The 17,795-nt window shown below is 36.6% G+C and overlaps 1 protein-coding gene across 1 annotated transcript in view; it reads right to left on the minus strand.

Annotated features, from left to right (window-relative positions):
* NCKAP5 (NCK associated protein 5) overlaps positions 1-17,795 on the minus strand; it is a 372,817-nt gene that overhangs the window by 40,110 nt on the left and 314,912 nt on the right. Inside the window, exons 14-15 of the mRNA XM_017820947.1 lie at positions 16,953-17,130; positions 12,607-12,685 (exon numbers count right to left, since the gene is read on the minus strand). Of these exons, the coding sequence (XP_017676436.1) occupies positions 12,607-12,685; positions 16,953-17,130 (257 nt within the window). The remainder of the gene's footprint in view (positions 1-12,606; positions 12,686-16,952; positions 17,131-17,795) is intronic.

A 17,795-nucleotide genomic window follows, 5' to 3' on the forward strand; every position in this document is an offset into this window, starting at 1 on the left:
TTTCTATCTGGATCTGAGATATAACCAGTACATAGAACTAAAAAACCTCAAAGGCTATCCTAGGTAAAACTAGAAAAGACCCAAGTTTTCACAGCCCTACACTCCCATGGGCATTGTACTGGTGACATGGGATTATTTCTAATGTATACTAAGGAAGGGTAAATGGGCAGAGAATTGTACTGTGTATTTTCAAATGATGGATCTACAGATGAACTTCATTCATGGCTGCTTGAATCTGGAATTACAATTCATACCTATTTATAAAACTAATAATAAAATAAATACAGACTTTACAAACTTATTCAGTGTTCTATTTTCTTCCCAGTCACGCTTTTTTTTTCAAAACCCACAAACTTCAATATGTCATTTATCCAATAATTTGTCAGTTGCCTTCACAGTTTTCCATTACCACAATCCCATCTCTGGAATGTATTTTCTGAGTTGAAATGGAAAATTGCTGCCTCATTTTAATTCCAGTCCCACCTTAAAATAAATTTCTAATAGTAAGTCAGAAGATTAGTTTGAATTATTAGTGAGCACTAATGATCTTGTACTCCAATTTAGGAGTTATCTATGGACTTTTTTTTAAGAAGTGCTTCCCATCCTCCTCCAGGCATTTAGATCTGTTCCCTGCATGCTTGTAATGGTGGCAAGCTATGTGGAATAGGGTTGTTACAGAGAACAAAATGAGCTAGAAAAGGAACTTGGAATTTACTACTGCAGGTCTCAGTGTCTATTAAATACAAAGGTCTACATGTACTTTTCCAGTTGGGGAACTCTCACAACCAATGTCTGGAATGATCTCTCTGTATTACGCTGTTATACTTTCTTCCTAAAAATCTACTCACTGTTCTCAGGAGGCAGGATATTAGAAATAGATACAATTTTAGTCCTACTAGAAAAGATATATTGAGACCTATAACTCATGTGAAGAGCAACTTTAAGCTCTGTGTAAAAGGTAATTAAATGAGGTGCAGCTGCAGCCTGGCTGTCAATGAGGGCAGCCTGGAAATACTCTGGGGAGCTACCCCCATTCTTTTTTGGCTCTATGTCCCCCTTTGGTTTTACATCTGCACTTGCCAATCAGCCTTACAGCTTTGCAACTATCTTTAAGAAAGTTACAGATGAGGAACAGCCGAGAAGAAAGAGAATTCCTCACATCTGAAGCAAGGTGTGAATCCAAGGTAAGTAACAGGTCTGCCGCAATGCAGAAACGTGGCTTTCCCAGGCTTTTTTTCACGGAGTGAAGCCTTCTGTTTCCCTACTGAGCAAAGCCTTCTGTTTCCCTTAGTACTCTGAAATGTAAAGGTTGCTAGCCAACAATTGCACACTGTCACAATTGCACACTGTCTCAGGAACATCTTACTGGGGATTGCTCATTCAAGGCATGAGTGGATGCTTCCCTTCATCTGCGGTTCTCTAACAAAAAAGACAGATCCCAGCTCTCAGGAATTCTACTTACGAGTAGCAAAGCCCAAGAAAGGATGGTTTATTGTTTACCCAGGTGCTAAGGGCTTCCTCAGCCATGCCTTTTCCTTGTAACCACAGGCCTTTATCTTTCTCTCTTCATGCCCCAGTTCTTCATATTAAAACACAGAGCTAATCACACTGCTATCCTGAGGATAAAGAACATAGATGTTTGGCAGGCACTGTATAACCAACATGTAATCTCTTCAATGAATAATGTTTGCGTAGAGATACTTTTAGCTTTTTTGGATGTTGTTCAGGAACTAATAGCAAGCTGAAAAATACTTACAAGAAGCATTAAGATTGTTTTTTTTGCTAATATTATTAGAGGCAGCTAGTTTATTTTAAGAATAACTGCATTAGACCGCAAGAGTGAAGAGGTCACATGTAGCATCTCAGAAACATGGGCAACACACAGTGCCCAAGGGAGCATTTGGCTGTTCCACTGAGGGTTTCTGTTCACTGACTAGTGTGTTGGAAGCATTTAAGGATAGCAGGATAGAAGCACTAATTTACTTGCTCTTAAGCAACTCTCTTATAAATTGGAGTTTACTTTCACTCCTATGGAGATACTTTCTTTGATTTTCTATTCCCAACAGATAGGACTTAGGGATTGTGCTTTAAGCACAAATGCTGTCTCTGGTAAACATGGACCCATTTCTAAGTGCATAGGAAGCTCTGGGTTTTGCAAATGCATGAGAGAACATACTATATTTATTTTTTAACATCACTGCTTTTTGTTTGTTAGTACAAAAAATGCTGAAATTAAAGGCACCTGAATATTAAATGAAGCTTTAAATAATTTATTTTTATTTCTGCTCTGCACATGGCTTTACTTAAAGCTAACAAACACTTAAAAATATACACGCACACCTGAAACAGACTGATTTTATTTCTTAATTAATGATGTGAAAACTCATTAACAGAGTGAGTGCAGAGAGCCTTGAGTAACTTTTAGGTGTACTATAATCCTACACTTTGGTACCCAAGTTCAAGCTCAGCTCCTCCAAACCAGCTGAATCACTGTGAAACCAACTGCATGCAAGCAGGAGTTAGTAAGATACCATCATGATTTAAAGCCAGAAGAATGAACAGAGATTTTTGTTCAGAAAATCTACTGTTTGCAAAAAAAGAGTCTGCCATGTTACATGGTGTTACAAAAACACCATTAGAATGACCATTTTGAAACAAAATACTGCACCTCTGTGCCTGTTAAAGACAGGAAGTAGAGAAATTAGTCACTATGAATATATTGGTTGATTTCTTTTTCTTTTTCCTAACAGTGAATTGTCCAAACAGTGAGTAATTGAGTTCACCTAGTATTAAAAGCTATGCACTAATTCTATAGGTATTATTTCTCTCTTACAGTGATTTTTTTGAAGAGTCTGTTTTTCTATGATCTGCTATGATGGCTAATTGCATAATCAAATGTCAACAACTCAGGTCTCAGACTGAAGACATGAATCAAAGCTCCTCAAACTCAATTAAAAACAGCAAAAAAATAGGAATAGGCATCCTGTCCTCAGACTGAAAATCTGGAAGGGCATATGCCAGCTCAAACATAATTGATAATATAGGTGAAATTTTTATTTTTCATAAAACTTATCATAGGTATCATTGTAGAAAAGGAGCACAAAGTCCACACGAGCACAGATGAAACACGTTTAAAATAACTCAACACACCCTCAATCAAAATGATTTTCAGTTTGCTCAGTTGTACTTCAGGTGTATGAATTAGTCAGTGGGAAATGCATGACTGAAGCTTCATACACACATCTACGGATGGCCCTAGCCAGAAGCAAAATACATGTAAAAGTAGAAAAGTTTCAAATAGAACAACTCATACTGTTGTAGAGAATACTGGCATGTACTATCCTGTAATAGGTATGATAATCAGGCACAGTCCAGATTTGAGTGATAAAAATGAATATAGATTGGGTTAGACTGTAAAGTAGTGTAAATCGACACAGAAGCATTAACTTCAGAGTCAAAGAACCCGGCCATCCTGTTTAATTGACATTTTAAGCCTGAATGAGACCAGCAGATTTTCAGTATCTTGAATAATAATTAGACTGTATCCTATATATAATGCATAAAGAGCCACACTTCTCATTCTAGTGATAAAATTTGGTATTTCTGGATGAATAAATGTAATGACAAAGAAGGAAATTAGCAGCTAATCATTGTGGCTAATAAGGAAGTGTTGATCCAAAATATTAATTCTCCCCACAGAAGGAAGAGAAGCTAGACAGTAGGCTGCAGCAGTGCTACAGAAGAATTGGCAATTAGACAAATGCTATGTGCACTATCTTTAAAGTATAAAGAAATGATTTGTCTTTGCCAGACTGTGAAGAAGGTAAGCTGACACAAATTAGAAGACATTAATGGATGTTAGTTTCTTATTATTCACATTGGCAAGGCTCTCCATCATCTTCCTGGAAAGTAAGTATCAACTAGAAAAATACACAGAAAGTTTCACTCTATTATCATAGGCTCCTCCAGACAATCATTTCAAAATTAAACCCTGCGGAAATGTCCAAATGCCAAATGAGTCAAGAACACAGTACAGCAGACAGTATTAATCCCATTTCCAGTGGCCCAAACTCCCATAATGCCATTCCTGTCTCAGGTCTCTCCATTCTGACGAAGTGTCTGAGCAGGAGGACTTCCAACCGACAGGTATGTTTCTACATACAACCCAGTCAGTTGTTCTTGCAATGCCTACTAGTTATTAAACAAGATTTCCCCTCATTGATGGCTCATTTTAGCTACTCTGGTTCAGAAAAGTGAGCAAACCAGAGACACAGGTCATTTCAATCATGTTGAAGGATCAGAAAATGCAGATTTTGAAGTACAAAAGGGGAAGAAGAGCGCTTGATAACTCCATGAAATCAAAAATGTAAATGCTTTGGGGATATTACATGAAGGCATCAAGTGGCATAAACTTAGAGGAAAAGACTGAGGTATTTTGGTAAGTCAAAGTACAAATGTAACTGCTTTTTACCCAACTGAGATCAGTTTGGTTTGTGTGCTTTCACACACACCTTCTGTCTCAAGTATTCTGAGGACAGTGAGACCATGATACATAAGGAGATTGTGATCTTGGTTTGAGGCTTTTTTTGTTTTGGTTTGGGTTTTTTTCTGAATAAGTTTGGATCCTGGCTAGAGGCCAGTGGTTTATTTTACAATTTATTAATTCATCATTGTTTTAGCAATTGGGAACCTAATCCTTTGTATTAACATCCAAGATGGTTAGATATAGCAAGTTATGTTTTTAAGCTGCCTGCTCCTTGTAACTCTCATTTCAAGGCTCTAGCCTAGGAATCAGGCTTACTGAGCAATACAGCCAGCACCTATAGATCTAACACCTACCTCTCAGCTTCTAAATGCACACAGGGCTTTAGAAAATGGCTTTGTTACTGATATCCAAACAAATTTATGTGTACTTGTACCATTGCTCATATAGGGGACTAATGAAAAATCTAATAGCTTATCAAACCTTGTATCAAAACGTAACATTTTGCAGATTTGAAATAGGAACAAACCCAGATTGGAAACAGATTCAGTGATAACTGGTTTTCCTTGATGACTTTTACAGACAGCAACCTCACATGTGGAGACTTCTAGGTACTCCACAGCTTTGCTGGGTGGTGATGGGGAAGATATAGCAAACATTTTTCCTTTATCTGATCGTGTGTAAATGAATAATTCAACTGCTATATCGGTGATAAGATGATTGCTAAATGGTTCTTCTCAACTTCTACCAATGGCTTGATGAAAGGAATTAACACTGACAGTGATAAGTTGTTTTCTCAGGCATTGAGACTTCATGACAAGAGAAGATTTATTTTGTGGTCAGAAGACATTTTATCAGTTGAATATTGTTCTTCATTAAATGCATTAGAGGCGTCCAAAGATTTGCCGGGCATTTAAGTAACTTCTGGATTATCCTTTTGCCTCTCCACAGTGATAAGGATCACCTCTCTTTACTGAATGCACAGGCAGTAATACAGTTCAATTTGTTCACCATCTTTCCTCTGTCACTTATCCTGTTACGTTTATCTCAGTAATTCATTACAGACCTAATCTGTCTCCAGGTTTTGAGGGTTCCTTAATGTAAATGTGTTTGCTCAAGTATGTCAGACTTAATGGACATGTTTTAGGATGATGCATGTCAAACTTAATGTATTTACCACATTAATCAGGCTCGTTTCCTTCATATCTATTTCCATTCCCCAAGAATGAGAAAACATGAATTCAACAGCTGTTTACTTAATACACTAGTAAGAACACCAAAAGTTTTAACAGTTTACATAATGGTGTATAAAACCAAGTCTTTGGTTCAGCAGAGGTGGGGTGTTTGGTGTTTTTCCCTTACTGGAAGCTTGGTGCAAGCTTATTTAAACAAGCAGATAAACTGCTATTGTTTTCATCAAGCTTTGGAATAGGACACTGCATAATTTGTATATCTGAGCACTGTGAGTATGTACATTAAATTGCACTTTCAAAAATGAAATCTGAAACCTACTTTCTCAGTTCCAGTGTTCCTCAGATCTAGATTTCAGGAAGAAACCAAGAGAAAAAAGGGCAGACGACACTGGAGCAAAGACAGTGTTGATTAGAAATGGTTATGGGTATGGAAACAAAAAGGTAGACTCTGTATGGTGGCCCAGATAATGAGGCAATACTGGGGTGTTGCACAAGCAGTAAAGAGTGACCACCACTTGGCAGTAAATGTGTATATTTGTGGGAAAAACACACATAAGAACCAGAAAGAAAAGAGGAATCAGAGACAAACAAATTTATCTGGGACACTAGAAAGAATGCGGTCTACCCCTCACAGAAAACTCTCCTCATGAAGTGTGCCTTTTTATTTCATATATATATAATTTCATAGTATGGCTAGTGGTTGCTAAATAAAACAATATCACAATATAAAGACAGGGCTATCATATTTAATATTTGATACCTCGATACAAATAATTGTAATGCTGACATTTCATTTTAAGTCAAACCTACTCACATCTACAACATATTACATGTCCTACATTTGCTATCAGTATATCTGTAAAATTGCTATCAAATAGCTAGCAGCTTACCTATAAAACTTGCTGTGAAGGACATTCCTGGCTTCTACTGAAAATGTAGTTTGATCACTTTGCTGCATATAGAGCTTAAAGGGGTGGATTTTAAAATGCAGTGCAACATATAAAACACCAACAACACTTCCTTTTTGGACCGTTGGGCATCTGAGGGATTCAACCAAATGCTCTCTAAAGAAGACAAGTCTCCCAAAAGTTTCTTAAAAAAAAGAAAAAGTTTCTCCTTTTTTTCTGACCAGATTGCCTTTAAATTACACTGCAAAACCCTTCTATAAGGTTGTTCTTGGAAAGCAGAAAGAAAGATGATAAAGCCTGCCTTAAGGCAGATGATTATCGAAAACTTTAATGGAATCGAGCGATGGGCTACAGCAGAGATACAAAAGAATCCCTTGACCTCAGTGTGTGTTTTTGTTCTAGCACAAAGCAGCAAAGTCTACAATGCACTTTTAATGTTGCTTTGATAGTGTGGAAGCCCAACCCTCTATCTAGCTAGAGACTTTTAAAACACTTTTAAGTCTCTGCAGGCATTTTCTCTGTATTATCTACAAGTTTTCCATTTAATGTTGGATGAATCAATTTTTCGCAACTGACCTGGACCTCTAATGGAAAGTTGACAAAAATTAGTCTTAAGTCTTTCTTCAAAGTTTCAAAAATTCTGACTACATTTATCTTCACAACCTTTGCCCATCTCTGAATTTCAGTTGAAATTCTCCAAACAAACAACAGGGGTCAATGCAGTTACATCAGGGATCAATTATGTAATTTCTTTCCAAGAACTGTGAATCCTTCTACTGTGAATCCTTCTAACCCCAACCTGCCTCGGGGAATTAACTCCCCACACAACTTCAGCAGGCAGTACCCAGATGTATTTTGGATCGCTACTACCAATTATCATGTTATCAATATTTGCTCTCTAGTGTACAAAGCTCAAGCAAACTGATGGTTTATTCAGATTGTTAAAATACATTTTATTTTTACCAGTGATGTCATTTTGAGGACAAAAACTACTTGCAGTGGCACCCTTGATGTCAAAACTCAACAGGCTTTTATTAAACAATGAATCTACCCTTTTAGCTCAATCAGTGACATATTAAATATAACATTTGAAATCAAAAACATTCCAGTTCAATAAAACAATTCCTTCAGAAAATCTATCCATGCTTTCATGTACTCCCTGAATTTTGGTGCTTTAGACCAGAAGAGTTTGTTTGATTCACTTAGGTTGCTAAGGATGGAATGACTGCTGGAAATCCACTATGGTGAATAATCATATTCACACATAGAAATATCTGTGACAAAAAATACTCTTTCTTTGTATTGAAACCTGAGTATGAATTTAAGAATAGACTTGAAACCTTCTCAGACACTTCTCATCAGCCTTATGCTGAGATTATGTTTTGTGTGAAGCTTAAGCATATAATTAGCAAAAAGCATATTCCATGCTGATTTGCTCCTCTAGAGAATTTGTCACCCATATGGGGTAACAAAGAGAAAAGAAACTGAACCCAGAAAAATTATCATCATGCAGCTTCCAAACATGGGGTTTGGTAAATCACCTAAGTTTTGATGTCTGAGAAAATGGCACGTTCGGTCTTTCACTTCAGCCTCAGTATAGGTTCATATCAACACTGAAAAATGATATGATTAATTATGACTAAATTTCCTATTCATTAGAGATATATTACCAGAAAGAAAATAACCTATTAATTTGTGTCTATCCAAAAATACTCTTATTGCATACCATAGTATTCCCATGTGAAGTTGTCTGCAAGAATGAATTCTTCAGTAATTAGCATTTGTTTGCTTGTGCCGTGGATTTTTGTCTTTTCCCTTGAAGCTGTTTATCAATGAAAACTCTTAATGCATTATAATTATGCAATCATACTTTTCTAGGAGTAGCTGCTAATTTGAAACAGTACTTGAAAAATGAAGCATTGAACTTTTTAACAAATGCTTTATTCTTCTCAAGATGTCCAATTATTACATTCTCTATGTGTCATCTGTAACTGTCTTGTGAGTTTTTTGGCCTTTGTGACAATAGGAAAATTCAAGACAAACAATGACACTTGCAGTGTCTTGAAGGAAAAAGAATTCTTTTCCTTTGTAAAATAAAGGCTTTTTTATGTTTACATGGGAACAATACTGTCAGGAGCTTGACGCATCATCTTTATATTCAATACAAGAATTTTATATATAGGAATATTTGGAGACCCTGCTGTACCTGTCTGAGCTGGGGAGTCTCATGAAATGAAGAGAAAGTCAACCCTTTTATTATGTCCTTCCCCTTACTAGGTACTTTAGCATTTTCCACATCATCCCTCTTTCAAAACCCAACTACTTTACTGCAAAGGGCTTGAGAAAAGAGCTCTGAAGATGAATGATCCTGAAAGTGACACTCCTCATGGATTTCTAGGTCTGCTGTCTGTGGGGGTGGGAGCACTGGTAGCATCTGTGCTGCCAGGGCTGCATTTGACTTCCTCATTGATAGTACAGCAAAGGTATCCAGAGTGTAACATGTTCTTTAAAACTTTCAAAATGTTTTAAATATATGTTGAAGTACAGTATAGCACAATATAAATGACTGCTTCATATAGAAATGTTCATATGTTTCTGAGATACAGGTATATGAGGAGGGAAATTATATATAACTAGGCATTCGTGCTTTCTTTCAATTTAGCAAATCAAAAAAATCAGCAAAATACTTAAATTTGTTTAGATCAACAATTGACAACACATTAAAACCCTAGGAACTGCAATTTTGCACATTTTCCGGTTAACACACCCAGAAGTATTTCATTATTAGAACATGATGAACCAGCATTGTCTTACATGATACCAACCTAGAAGACTGTTTAGTTATAAATTTGTTCAGCTCTAAGTTTGTTAACAGTTTTGAACAAACCCAGTAGAATAAACTCATTAAAGAACAGCTAAAAACCCAAAGTGAACTTTGTTTTCTTAAAATAAGGGAGAATGGCCTTGACCTGATGGAGGGTAGATTTAGAATAGATATTAGAAAGAAATTCTTTAAGGGTGATGAGGCACTGGCACAGGTTGCCCAGAGAAGCTGTGGCTGCCCCATCCCTGGAGGTGTTCAAGGCCAGGTTGGATGGGGCTTGGAGCAACCTGGTCTAGTGGAAGGCATCCCTGTTAATGGCAGGGGGGTTGGAACAAAATTATATTAAAGGTCCCTTCCAACCCAAACCATTCTATGATGACTCTATGATTCTATAAAACAACTGTTTATGATGATGACAAATCCAGTTAGAAATTAATTTACAGCCCACTGAAATTTTCAAGATTTCTAAGAAGTTCCTGTTCTGGAAGAACCTCCAACACTGTGAAATTGTTGCACAAAAACAACTGACCAAAAGCCTCCACCAAGACATGAACTGACCCCTTTGATCAGACTAAGGACCTGGCTCATTGTCATGTGCCTGACAGCAGTGAGGCACAGCATTTACAGAGCCATCCTTCCTGTATTATTCCCTTTTCCTTCTGAGAACAGAAGATCAGAAGCTGATAACAAAGCAAGCCAAATTTGGATCTTTTACATCTCGGGTAATCCTCCACACCAACAAGTTCTTTATAATCTTCAAAAGTTCTTCCTTGTGTATGCTTTTGACTAAAAATGGCAAGCTGAAGGGGTAAATGTTCCAAATGAATGTTTCTGAAAGCTGTAAAGAGTTTCAGCAGTAAAAATAATCAGTATCTTTCTATGAAAACCTTTGTATCAGAAAAATGCCAGAACCTCTATCAAGGAATTTTAAAAGAATCTGAACAAGATCTAGAAATGCTCGCTATCCAAAAAGAACAATACAGATATACAGTAGCAAAAATACCAACGCAAGATAAAACCTAGCCTGATGAGAGTGAAATTAAACACAGCATGACACTGATATAGGAGTATTCAGGAGGTACACTCGGATCCATGCTTCTAATTTCATAGGCTTGAGCTTGTCCTACTGAAATAAGTAATGACCGGCACATTCTGCATTAGGATTCATTGTTAAAATGTTAATAAATTTGCTTAGACTTCTATTATTTCTGCTGTGCCAATACCACCTATCGCACATAATGTTTCCCATTACCAACTAGATCCTCAAACTCATTGAGTTATTCTAGATGGATTGACAAGGCAGAATAGGGGTAGCTGGCCATCCTGTGCTGAGCATTTAAGAACTGGCATTGTGTAGAGAGAAGAAGATGCTTTTGCAACTGGTAAAATTAAGCTAAATTATATGAATGGAAAGGTCTTCGTAGGAATTATAGGAATTTCCTAAGGGCAGCACTGCCTGGCTTCTCTGTAGCACTACTTACTGTGGACTTGTATAGGTCTGGGCCACAGAGATACCTGTAACTTTATCCATGTCATCAGCCCTTAAAAAGGTGAAGAAAAAGCTATTTATTTTCTTTGGAAAAAAAGATTTTGGTGGACAGGAAGGCTGTCCACAGGGATGACCTTTCCCAGCCAACAGAGAGCCTTGTGAACCCAAGGCACAACTGAAGTCTCATTTTGGGGAATGACAACCAACCTATTTCATAACCACTATGTCCCATCAGAGACTCAGATTTGGTGCCTGTGGGAGGACCAAAATATTAACACCCTCAAAAGGACCTGTTACATGATATATTACAAAGTTAAGTATCAAAATATATAGCAGCTTGGTCCCAGCCACAACCACCAATTACACTGATGTACCACAAGGAAGCACCAAAATATTTTAAGAAAAAAACCCGCTGCAAATAGTTGATTTTAATTTTCAGTATCTAGATCAAAAAATTAAATGGAAACATTTCACGTAATTAAAAATTAAAGTTTTGACAATTTGATGGAGGCAAAATAATTATTTTAGTATGAGGAAAAATAATTCTGAACCATTTTAAGTGAGTTAATATCTGCTGGTCAATGTCTAATAACAGAAAGTAAATTCTTTATTTACAGAGTGAGAAGCACAGATTTCTATTTTCAGGGCTAGTGCCTACCAACTCACAGAATCCTCTCAGAGTCTTACACTGCGATGTTCAAAGTTCTTGTTATTTAGTTGCTGTAATGGAGCCAGATTCTGGTTGGGTTCATAGAGAGGGAAGACTTTAGGGATCTTTCCTTCAGGCAAGACAGCCAGAGTTTATTTGGCTGAATTTGGGACTGGAAAGGATGTACAAGTCAATAAAGCATGCAAACATTTTCCTAATATTCCAAAGAGAAATGTGTTTCAACATGATACATCTGTACAGCCTCATTTGCTGGGTTGACAGTATTTGTGAAATGAATGAGATTCTGGCTAGAAAAATCACTTAAGAGTGTCCTGAAACCATGGAATTAGATTTTAACTATTGCTGCAGTCTCTTTCTAGGAAGGGAACTCTCTAAAGGAGAATCTTTTCTGTTCAGAGTCACTTCTTTATATTAATGACATACTGCTCTAACAAAAACCTCAAACAGACTTCTGTTTTGTTCTCCATTGCCCATTAGATATTTTCACATGTCCTGAGATTAAAAATTAGCACATGCCAATCACAAAGCAGGGTGAATGGTGCCACCCTTCTGAAAAGTTTAGAGAAAAGGCAACCTTATTTTCAGTAAAAGCTTTAAGTCCTTCTGAACAGACACCTGTTTGCTACTCCTTCAGATCAATTTATCACAGTGATTACTCTGCTATTCAGAATTTTAATCGGATTTTTACTAATTCAGGGCCAGATGACAGAGTATATCAGTATTACTCCCACTGAAAGTATCATGCCAACCCTCTAATTAAGCCACTATGTGTCACCCACTAGTTTTAGAGGCTGAAATGATCTTTCATAAGCAGACTCCAAGGCCCTTCTGGCAAGCATTCAAGCATTGCATCGATCCACAATGGCAATGGTATGTACTCATCTGTTACATAGTTGGTGAAATATGGCTATCCAGTAACAGAGCTAAATGAAGGCTAAAGCTGACATTAGTGGGCAAACAAATAAAGTAATGAGAATTAAACATGCCTTTTTCCAAGAACTGACAGCAATAAAATCCAGTGTAAAATATAATTTTGTACCTATCACATGACTCTGACATGTAGTCCTTGTCATGGTGTCCTCCTCTTCTTCTTGCAGGTTTTCTGTGACTACTTTAGCCTGTACATAGTGCAACAACAAAAGTGAAGAACATCTGTGACTCTGTTTATGTTGCTTCACAATAACTACAGAATATTTTTCAGAAATAAACCAAAGTTACAGGGCAGCTATGAGTGGAAGTATATAAACCGTCCCATTCTATGAATGATATCTGAGGATAGCAACTTTAATTTCATTCAAAGTCACAATATGCAGCCATCAAAAATACCCTTGCAAAATGCAATTCTTCAAAAGAAAAGGTCTTTTTCTACATTAAAAAACAAACAAACAAAAAAACCCCACCAAAAAACCTCAGTTCTCCTGACCTTTTGCTTCTCTCTGGAAATGACATGTTTCAGATGTTAAAAAAAAGTGAACTTGATATGTGGTATGGTATCTCTTTAGTTTGCAACTGAACTTCAGCATTTTTATTTCCACCTCTGTTTAAAAGCATTTATTAGCTAAACAGAGAGAAAAACTTCATTTAAGAATGCAGTGCACTCTAAGAGCCTGTATGTGATATTTAAGTTTGTACTATTCAAACCCCCTAGATATTCTAGTTTTTCAGATGAAGATGTATTTTTGTTCTGTTCTTCTGCACTCCTATTTCCCAAGTGTACAGATAATCTGAGTGCCTCCCTAGCATATAGTGAAATCCCCCTCCATTACATGCCATCAGAGGCCATAATTCAGAGCCAGAGACATATTTTTCTGCCATGCTACATAAATCAAACAGGAACAGAGATACTTTCAGGGTGATGAGAAGGGGAAAGCCAGCACTATGAAAAACAATAACTTTCAATATCTCAGAGATCTTAAATTATTTGCTAATCACTCTCTGCTGTTTTAAGCTACTCACAGCACATTCACAATAACATTAAATATGTTCTGTAATCTAAACCAGTAGAATTTATCATAATTTGCATGACATATCTTCGATCATAGCATATATTCTGCTTGTCTGGCTTACACAAGTAGCCCTATTGACCTCCTGTGACCAGCCTAAGGAAGACATGATAGACTTGCTCTCTAGATTTAAAAAAGTGCATTTACAATATTTTAATCCTACAGATTTGATTACATCTTTTTTTGTCTTCTGAAATGATGCTCTTCAGGCTATGGAAAATGAGGAGGCAAGTGATCATTTGGCATCAAATTTCGGGTAGAGCAGTTTCTCACATTTGCAGACTGCGCTTGGCTGCTGCTGTGACATTTCACAATATTGCGATAGATCTCTGGGTACTCCCCAAACACACAGACTGCAGACACAGAGTGCTACACAAAACTCCTGGTGTCTTGATTTTGGTGCCATGCTTCCACCTCACAAAGCAAAGCCCATGGCTTTTCTATATTACAGAGGGCTGTAATAAAATCACAAAAATGAAATGAAGCAGCACAGCACAAAAATGATTGTTTCTCACCTAAAGCTCCAGCCAAGGACATGAAAAAGTACTGGAGAATGTGGAATATCCTTGTTGTAGGCTAAAGTATTATGTATTTCTGTTGGCTGGCCTTTAGAGTAAAGTGCTTTTTTGATGAACGCTAACGGGAAGTGTATCCCTCTGAAGGTGAATGCACAAGGCCACCACTGGTGGAACATTGCTTTTTCCATAAATTCAGTGGCAGTCCAGCAATAACATTCTTTGCATGAACAGAAATCAGAGGTAATTGGTGCATATGTTATGGCATAATAGTGCCTCAAGTCTTTACCTGGCATATCATAAGAAAAGTGATTTAATCATCAAAAATTAAATAGGTTTTAAAGGAAAAACTTGCTAGAAAAATTAATGTTAAAAATGTTCTGGCCAGGATTTAAAGCAGTATATATCTGAGATGCAATTTTGAAATACAGCACCTTCCGCACTGAACTGTACGACTGAATGCACTTTGCATTGTTCAAAAAAATAAAAGAAATCTTCCTAGTTTAGGGCTTCTCGAAAGATTTATGCTTTTTTCTCTAAAATCATTAATTTTGTCTTTTTATGAGCAAAAAAATGCACAACAGGCCTTTCTACTGCATGCAACTGTTTTCAGTCACAGCTATCTATCTCCCAGTCCTTTGCAATCTGCTTCAAAGTGAGCAGACACCAAAGAATAACTGAAAATGATAGTAATAAGATGCATGGACTTTGAATTTAAAGACTTTCCACCGTTTTTCTTTTAGAAGTTTGAAGGACAAGATGAAATATCACATATTGAGGAATCTTAAGGTATATCTCTTTCATAAGTTAACATTAATAACTGTAAGCACATTTTTAAATCTCACTATTCTAGATGTCCTCGGTCTTTTGGCACTAGATATTTCTTTCAGGAATGAAGTGCCACAATAAACACAATATGAAACTCAAAAAAATGAAGCATATAATGTAAATTAATCTACAAAAACATATAAAAATACTTTGTTTCCCAGCTAACAAAAGAGTGTATGGTATAGCAGAGGTAATACCTTTTCCCTATGACTAATATGTCCTTAAAAACTAAATAGTATAATTAGCATGTCTCTATTGTTTGTGTACAGTAAGGACAAGCTTTGTAGTTCCCTCATAAAATGAAGTGTGTTTCTTGAAGATATACTTAAAAGACTATTACTGAAGAAGCTAAAAAGACTTCACAAAGTGACAGACAAAAAGCACAGCAAATTATTGCAGCATTAGAAAATAATAAGTTAGAAAGAAATTGTAGAAGCAATGTGTAGAGGTTTTTTTACTTCTGTACAGTGAAGATATACCCTAAGCTGTCAGGACCATATTAAATGGGGCATAGTTAAACTGAGTGGCTCTGATAAGGGGCTGTGCTTTGCTATCAAAGTTCTAGATCAGTTGGATTGAATTTCCTGCATATTGCACATTTCCAGACTTTCATTCTCTCTCTTTCCTTTCAGTGACACTACAAGGACAGCCTTAGATATGCTTATAATTTGTGGTTTTATAATGCAGGAGGCATCTACATTTTCAAAGAAGAGATGTTACGACAGGAGTCAGGAGGAAAGTTTTCAAACACATTCATTTTGCATATGTTCCGTCTAAGTTTTAAAAAATGACCTTGCAGATGTTCTTAGGAAAGACATCTGTATTAAAGTAAAAATCCCCACATTTGCCTGAATTTGAAACCCCATATGGGATGCATCCTAAACATCAGTACTAAGCTAAGAGTTTCTCCAGTTCCCATTATGAAGCTTTTTGCAATGTTTTTGCAACACATCGAAAAGAATTTGTGTTTCAAATTCTCTCAGAGGAAATAGTTGTATGTGCTGCACTTCAGTAACTCAGTTCTGTCAGAACAACAAAAGTAATAGCCTGAGCTTCATATTAAGCATTATATTTGGCAAAAGTTTCAAGAATTTTTGTTAAAATTGTGATTATGGTTAATAATCGTCATTATAATATGGTCAAGACAGCTATCAGGAATGAGAAAAGAATGCTATTGAGTTAAAGCATCTCTGTTCTCCTGGTGCCTGGACTTTGAAATATCATGGGAAAGGACCTTGCTAGGCAAGAAATTGCTCATTAAATTCTAAGGTTAATTAATAGAAGCTTCACAAGGAAGGGCACGCATCCAGCCTGACTTCAAGTTACAGTCCTAGACTCTCTGTGAACACTTCCCAGTGCAGTAAAGCTAGTCACACAACCTTTCCACAACCAGAATCTAGCAGCTAACAGAAAATAAAATTATTTTTCTTCTAAATTGCAACATTCCTACTCTCTGGGTAAATTAAATTATCAGGTACAGTTAGTATCTTATTGAGGTATAAGACTAACTACAGGGCATCAACAGGGAGATTTTTAACGGCACAAAGAGAGATGCAGGTCAAATGTATGTTTTTGCTTTTGAATGCTCCCTCTTAAGTGACAAATATTCCCAAACATGGTCAAATACTTTGCCTTTTCCCTATCAGTAGTGCTCTTCTCAGCCTTAACGACTTCTATAATGTTCAGAGGAATGCTTAACACTGGCATGCAATTTTCAGGGAAAGGGGAAAAAAACTAAAAAAAAAAGAGAATGGTCCTATTACTTCACTCTACTACAGTATGATTATAACATCGTTGTTCATATATCTCCATTGGAATTGAATTGCCAGCAGAAGCAGTAGGATCTTCATGACTAGCTGTATAATGTGGCCTATAGTCAAGTTGCCAGCTTTTGTATTAATTCACAATTCTCTAGCTACACAAAATCTTTCTATCTTATATATAAACAATTGTTATCCTGTTTGCCTGTACTGGCGATAGGAAACACATCCAAAAGTTAAAAAGAAGGTAATAATGTTTTCATGTACTAAAGCACTTACCAGGGTCTGATTCTGCATTTCCATATCAGCTTTTGTGTTGCTGTTTTTCTTGTGGTTTCCTTGAGAGCTGATAGAGTTGCCATGAAGAGAGGAGCCCTGGGAGCTGCCCTTCGACACACTCCTGTAGGAAACATTATTTGATCCACTTTCTGTCTGCTGAGCTGCTTTCTTATCAACTCTGCAGGTAGAGAGTGATTCCTCTGATAAATTACATTGCCCTTCTTCAATCACTCTACTTTCCCATTCCTTTAATGTTTAAAGTAACCCCTCTGTATCTTTCTGTCTCTAGACCTTTGAGTGATAAATGTTTCTAACCAGCCTTGATCAAACCTGTCACTTGCAATTTCAGGTAGTATATCAATTTAGCCTTTCACATATAATGATTTATATTATATTTGGAACTGCTGTGGGGCAAACGTGAAAACGCAGTATAACAATTGCTAAGTTCTTCTGTGACCAAAGGTTGTGGTAGCTAGAAATGTAATTAATTCTGACTAGTTACCAAATAAATGCTTGCTGGTTACAATAGAGGAAGATAGAATATATTAAAACATGTACCTTATAATCCACTATCTTTACATACCATCTACCTAGATTCTTGATTTCTGGAATTTGAATTTTTATCAACTTGGATGTAACTCGCCATTCTTTAATTTCAAAGACCAGTGGTTTGGTTAACAAAGTAACATGAACAAAATTATCATCTCATTATTAATGCTTTTTTTCCTGTAGAGATTAAAGTCCCAACTGTGTACCTACTGATTGCTACTGTGCATTCTTACTATAAAAGGAACATACATTGAACTTAGCATCTGGGCATCTGTAAAGCTGTAAGTACATCAA

The sequence above is a fragment of the Lepidothrix coronata genome, unplaced genomic scaffold, assembly GCF_001604755.1.
Source record: "Lepidothrix coronata isolate B3197 unplaced genomic scaffold, Lepidothrix_coronata-1.0 Scaffold86, whole genome shotgun sequence".
Lineage (NCBI taxonomy): Eukaryota > Metazoa > Chordata > Aves > Passeriformes > Pipridae > Lepidothrix > Lepidothrix coronata.